Consider the following 6,994-nt stretch of genomic DNA (forward strand, 5'->3'; position numbering starts at 1 on the left):
AGTCCTCTGTGTGCGGCGGAGGTGAGGGAGCGGAGCCCGCGGGAGTCCTCTGTGTGCGGCGGAGGTGAGGGAGCGGAGCCCGGGGGAGTCCTCTGTGTGCGGCGGAGGTGAGGGAGCGGAGCCCGGGGGAGTCCTCTGTGTGCGGCGGAGGTGAGGGAGCGGACCGGAGCGGAGCCCCTGGGAATCTCTCTATGCAAGGCGGAGGTGACGGGCAGCCGGGAAGGGAGGGTTCTGAACCCTTGGGAACCCCTCTGGGCAAGGCGGAGGTGAAGGGCAGGACGGACCAGCAACTCCGCTGGGGAGTGGGGTTGTTGTAAAGAGTCTTTGCGCTAAACCGAGGCGTTGTTTGTTTAGATTTGTGTGTTGGGGGTGTGGGGCGTGCTGTGCTTTCAGGTTTCCTGTGATCGCCGGTGCTGTTATAGATTATGATATAATACTGACTTTCGCATTTATAGATTAGCATTTTGCATCACAAGTATTTTGACACGGTACAATTTATACTTACTTTTACCTGCTTTTGTATAATATGACCTGTCAGTTTATGTATGCACTGTATAGTTCATATGAATGTGAATAGTGCGATAAATATATTATATTGTAAGCTTTAGCAAACTGTTAAAATAGAGACTAAAACGCTTCAACGTAGCTGACTCAGAGAATGGTGTAAAACAATTATTTTATTTCCTGCATCTGCGGACTGGTGTCTCCAGGTGATAACAGTGACAGAAAACAGAGCATAAGCATCCGGGAAGGATTTATTGATTCTTTGCTATCAGGAAGTGTGAAACAACAGGATAGAACTACAGGAAGAACTAAAATATATGGACCTGCAGATGTCCATATATCGAACGTCCTGCAGACAAGTCAGAGGTTAAAACTAAACAAGAGAAACATCAAAATCTCAAAGGGATGTTTGAATAATGTATAAACTAATGAATATGCATGTAACCCCAGCAATGTAACTGTATCTAGAGAACAGAGGTTCTAGGCTACCTCCATGCTATGGAAATTTGTCCTTCTTTTATCCTTTTTTAAACTTCCAAAAATTCTAAAGAGTGAACTCTGTTTTTCCCAGTGTGATCCAAAGCAGGGGTTGCTCTTGCTGACTCTTCAGCATTCAGAAGGGAGCTGGGAAGATGGTGAATGTTTTGAAAGGTGTTCTGGTCGAGTGGTGAGTAACAGCATTTACTGCCTCTCCTTGTGTCAAAGACTCTGTTTCTTTAGACCTGGACCTAAGTAATCTAAGTAACTGAAGAGTCCAGACAAAAGGAAGTATTGTGAGGAAGGGTGGTGCTGAACAAGCAGAGAAAAATGCAGCCTTTGGGGGAAGAAAAAGAAAGCAATTGTGGATAATCTTAATGCCAAAGTCTTATTTTTATGTTCAAGAGACTGTTTTCCACTTATGCCTAAGCTCTTTAAAGAAAAGAAAACTGCATATGAATGTGGGGTAAAAAATACGATGGTGAAGAAGTTAGCAATCGCGTTGATATAAAAATCCATTTTTTTTTCAAGATATATAACAGTCTGCAGATTATTTTAATTTAGCAAAGTAGGGAAAAGGATGTAAAATACTTAAAATGAGCATTAACTATGAGAAATTATGCTTCAAAGCTATATTCTGCCATGTCTAATGCTCCCCTAATATTGTCACATTTTTTGAAAGGTTTACAAGTTAAAATTTTAGCTGTATGTGTAAGTTATCTATGTGCTTGTCAGGTACAACTTAGCCTAGTATGAGCAATCCAGTTACCATGGCAATTTTTCCTTGAAAATATTAGATGCTCCCTCTTGTTCTTTGTATTGCTTGCAAACAGAGTTTCTTGCTGTTGTTATTTGTGAACCAAGTGTTTCTCTACTGATTTTTAAGGGAGACAAGGTAATCTTTCATTTCTCCTTTCCTGTTTTAATTTTATTTAATCAGCTCTAGGCTGAATTCGACACAAGGCTAACATGTGGTTCTGTTTGTAGATCATGTTCAAAAAGAAAATGCTTGGAGTTGTAAATGTCAGCTTTTGGTGTAGGTGCAATGTACTTGTTTTCATATAATCTCATATTTGGACTAAGACTCAGGCCTCTAGCTACCTCCAAAATTAAAGGAAGCATCACTCAAGATTTGTGGGGTCATTGTATAGCATTATATGATGTGTGAGATTTCTGCTGTACACTTAATCTCTTAATATGTTTGCAGTTTATAACTGCACAGAAGCAGTTCCATACTTCCAAAATGTTTTCTTCTAAACAATTTAATTTTATTTAGAAGGTGACATTATGACTGTTCAGTTAGAGTGTGAGAAATGTACAATTCTTATATGAGCACTCTTTGTGCTATACTACTTCAAGTGAGATCTGTGTTCTCCTCTCTTTTGGTTATCCTTGTGCTTTAAGGAAACATGTTTTTATGAGGCTATTGCTGAAATCAGAAATGTAAGTTCAGCCTTGCCTTATTAAGGGTTGGACTTTTGAGTTTTAGTTTTGGTTTGGGTGTTTTGGAATCTGCTTTAGCAGCGGCAAACAGAAACTTCTCTGCTAATCAAGCAGCTGGTTCTACTCATTAGACTTTATTACCATTTTATTTTTGTCTCTATAGTAACCAAAACTACTTGGAAATAATCAACCTTTACTAAAGCTTCACAAACTGTATTTAAGTTGCGAAAATTAATTTCGGTTTTCTAAACCCTTTGGGAATGTCTTTGAATGGTGTTTCTGTTGTTTGCAACTATAACTGTGAGGTGGAGCCTGATGTGTATTTGTCTCCACAGTGACCCGGCAATGAAGCAGTTTCTGCTCTACTTGGATGAGTCAAATGCTTTGGGAAAGAAGTTCATCATACAAGACCTGGATGAAACTCATGTCTTTGTGTTAGCTGAGTTGGTCACCTTCCTCCAGGAGAGAGTGGGCGAGTTAATGGACCAGAACTCATTTCCTATTACTCAGAAGTGAGACAAACCAGAGAAATGAGATTACTGCAAGTTTTGGAACAGTGAATTTCAATAGTTTGGGTTGTTACTGTTGTAAGAGATAACACTGTGGCATGTAAGTTCTACATAGAAGTGGCTACTATAGAAAATGCATCATTTTCATAGACAAAATAGTCTAGAATTGGATTTTGTTTCTCATTTTGAAAGAATGTGGTATCTTTATTAAAAGACTTAAAATTATACACTTGAGGAGTTCCCTTGAGAATTCTTGATGCATGCTCTCTGGTTTTCCTTTAGGTTTTTATCTTGCAAGATGATATGACCCAAAAAATAGAGTAGTGTTTCTGTATTGGAATGCTGTATGAGGTCCTCTGTGGATGTGTTGTGTTCCTGTGTGTGATTGAATCTGATTATAATGTCACTGATAGAAAGTAAAGTATGCTTGTTGAAGAATGATCTGTGCTTGATGGAACATCTCTACATTGGAGGCATGGTCAGATACTGCGCTAACTGGATGAGTTTTATACAGCAGGATGAGAGTTGGTCTGACTGTTTTGATGTGTTGTTTGCGTTTGGGAGTGTTGGGGGTTTTTTGTTAAAACGTGCTACAAATGCCCCATACTACTTGCCTACTTTTACCAAGGCTGTGCTTTCTGAGTTGTTCTGAGTTTGGGGAGAGGTGGTGGGAGTTTGGAGGGATATGGAGGGATTGGGACAAAAAAATCTATTGCCCTAGACCATTGTAAACTAAAGGGGTGACAGAAATGGGAGACCAGTCCTATAGATATAATTGCTTGTATTTTTCCACTGAAGCCGTTAGTCACAATAAGTTATGTGATCAGACTCCCAAGCTCTACCTAACAATCAAGAAAGCTGCGTTTGGATTCTTGGTTATGGGGGGATTTTTTCAGCTTAGTTCTTTTTCCCATATTGCCTTCTGCTGCAAAGAAAAAAGCTTTGTATTGTCATGGTTTGGTTGTTTGGGTTTTTTTACACTGTGTTTGTAACTTTAGCTCAGACACTGGCTTAGTTATCAGACCTACTCATATACATCAGATAGATGCCACCATTTTCGTCTTTGAGAAAAAGAAGTGTAAAGAGAAAGGCTTTTATAAGGAACAGTTTTCCTTACTGACTGTCCCACTACTGCTTGTTTTCTCTTGTCCAGTAGATAGCAGATTAATTGGAAGATTTGTCCTTGTTTTTTTTTGTTCGGATTGTTTTTTGGTTTGCATTTTTTTCCTCAGAAGAAGGAATCTCCAGGAGAAAGTTTCACTAGATGTTTTTAATCAAAAAGCTGTCCAGAGAAAGTTCTGTAGAATTGTGTATATTCAGGCTCATGTGGATGAGCAGATAGCCATGTAAATTTTATCTTCGTGACATTTCTGGTACCTTCCCTTTCTCCAGCTGTATAGAACAATGAGTTTGGGTCTAAATTGTTCAATCTCTTTCTTTCACAAGTGAGTGCTTCCCTGGTCATGTAGATTAAGAACCAGCTATATGTCTTTACCTGAAATAAGAAGTTTAAATATTATTTATAAATGGTTTATGGTTTTTTATCTCTTTCTTGAGATTGATCTCAAGAGACTGATCAAACACTGGCCTCATAACTTATTTTGTGGAAAATTATTGGGTGCTCATTTAATGGAGAAATAATCAGTAGTTTTTAACATGGCATTATAGCTTAGTACAATTTATTTAGAAGTGTGTGTTTCCTCTCTTTGGAATCCTAGTTTATTTTCCATCCAGATTCTGCTGAAAGGTAAATCATCCATCACTCTCTTCAAATTACAGCACTTAAAAAGTCATGTTTGGAATTTCACATGTTAAGTTTCTCTGTATATCGCATGCCTAGTGCTCCACTTCTGTTGTGACTTTTCAGTCTAAAATAAACTTCTTGCAGTTCTTGTCTTTTTCTCCTGGTTAACTGTACAGCTTTGCTGCTGTCTACCCTGTATTTCAGCTTATATTTACAATTGATAAATGGCTTATGTAATACAGAGGGATAGAAGTAACCAAACTGTATAAACTGAACAGTTGGGCATGTATTCTTTTACTCTCTGCTCACAATCTGGTTTTTTTTGAGCAAACAGGTTAATGGACTTTTAACTTCTAAACCTGTCAATACTTTTGTTCCTTCCTGTACCCTAACAAGGCATAACCAATTCTGTGCTGGAAGAATAAACAAAAGATGTAAGTTGGTATCATCATATGTAGTCTAAGGAGCTGAGTTCATTGTAGTTCCTAGAGAAAAAAGGATCTCGAATCAGGTAGTATGGTGAAGGAAATCCAATGAGGAAACTTCTAGAAATTGAGTATGTGTATGATTTTAGAAGCAAACAAACAAAAAACCCAAGCAAGGGTTTCTGTGATGTGAATAAACTTGGACCTCTGAAAGGTTTTGATTGTTTTTAAATGCATGTAGTCCTAGAACTTACGTGCTTCAACAGCAAGAAAAATATTTGCCCAAATGGGAGAAAAGTAGATACTAGTGTTAAAAATATCAATACATTATGAGATAATCAGCATTTACACTTACAGATTTTAAACGTTTGTGCTGATTTGCATTCAGGTGTGAAATAGTGGTGAGTACAGCTTGGAATGAAACACTGCATTAAAGATAATTTTTTTAAAGGCTGTTAACACTTGAGAATAAAAGCTGTACGAGATCTGTTGAAATATATCCATGCTTTGATAATATAGTTGATAGGGTGAGAAAATCAGTTCTCACTGAATTTGGAATATTGTATGTTAATTTAATGTTTGTGTCCATAACTAATATGTTCACTTTTTTGCTAGTAGCTATCAAAGAACTACAGTGTTCTCGGGTCCTGCTTGAGCAGCAAAAATAGAACTTGAATGACAGACTTGTTGCTGATTGTAAAAGCCCCAAATTTTATCTTGAGGGGCTTTCACTGCTCACTTTTTCCTTTCAGTTTGAGTTGAAAGTATTTTCTGTACTGGAAGAAGAGCATGGTAGGACAGTTACATAAAAGACGCTTACTTCAGCTTCATTTATTACTTGCTACTTATGTATACTTAGATGTAAATAAGATTGCAAGTTCACCTGTTAGCATTTTGTGATGTCAACGGTTGTTTTTGTGTAGTTATTGTAACTTGAACGTGCTCATAAATTCTTCTTTGTTAACACATGCAGAAGCTAAAGAGTTGTATTTGATAGAAGGATGAGACAGATCTCTAAAGCAAGGTAAGAGAATTTGAATAACTCAAACAACATCTTATGTGGGAAGAGAGGGATGGAAACTGAAAATGCTACTTCCTAGTGAAATAAAGCAACAACATTTCATTTTTATTGAAGATTATACTATTGGACATTTGGTTTTTTTGTTTGAAACCTCAGATTTTTTAAAAAAATTGTTTATTAATGGCCTTCATAGAAAGCTGTGTAAAAAGCAAGTCAGTCTAAATGCTGTCACATATTTAGATAGTGTTATAAATTGTGGGATAAGCTAATTCTGGAGAGGGGGTTATTTTAGCAGGGGGCTAGGCACCACGAATGAGTATGACCCTGGTTGGTCAGTACAGATGGGGGTTGTAATGACTTGGTTCGCTTGTGACCAATGCCTGAGTTCCTCTTCCTTCTCTCTGGTACAACAACTAGCCCAGGAAGAAAAATTGTCCAGTACAGTAAAGGAGGAAATAACCAACAATCACTAGGGAGAATGGATGTGTCCTCTAGAAAGAAAATAGAAATTGCTGTTGAAAAAAAAATAGAGAGTAGAGTGCTTTAGGAAATTCTACCATTTAACCTGAGAGAACTAGAGTGGATTTGATTCTGTGGCTAAACTGCCTGTGTTTCACAAAAAAAAGTAGGCATCTGCATCCATTTGAATAATAGTGGTTTTGTTTATTTAATGTACTTATAATGATAATTGGGGGACTTAGGGGAGTTATCTTTGATTTTTGGTTTTTGTTACTTAGTGGTGAGAGCTAAATGGCTGTCTGATGTGCTGTACTAAACCTCCAAGTGCTGTTATACGTTAAGAAATCCTGTTTTACAGTCTTTCCAGGTTTATAGGGTACATTCAAAAGCATATCCTCTAATTCCCTCTTTT

General features: G+C 37.6%; 1 protein-coding gene across 1 annotated transcript; it reads left to right on the top strand.

Moving 5' to 3' along the window:
* Nucleotides 1-1,011: 1,011 nt before the first annotated feature.
* GTF2H5 (general transcription factor IIH subunit 5) lies at nt 1,012-3,158 on the top strand. Its single transcript, XM_068184687.1, has 2 exons — nt 1,012-1,171; nt 2,760-3,158. The coding sequence occupies exons 1-2, from the start codon at nt 1,137-1,139 to the stop codon at nt 2,938-2,940; spliced, it is 216 nt and encodes a 71-aa protein (XP_068040788.1). The 5' UTR covers nt 1,012-1,136; the 3' UTR covers nt 2,941-3,158.
* The last annotated feature ends 3,836 nt before the right edge of the window (nt 3,159-6,994 follow it).

This window comes from Anomalospiza imberbis, chromosome 3 (genome assembly GCF_031753505.1).
Source record: "Anomalospiza imberbis isolate Cuckoo-Finch-1a 21T00152 chromosome 3, ASM3175350v1, whole genome shotgun sequence".
Lineage (NCBI taxonomy): Eukaryota > Metazoa > Chordata > Aves > Passeriformes > Viduidae > Anomalospiza > Anomalospiza imberbis.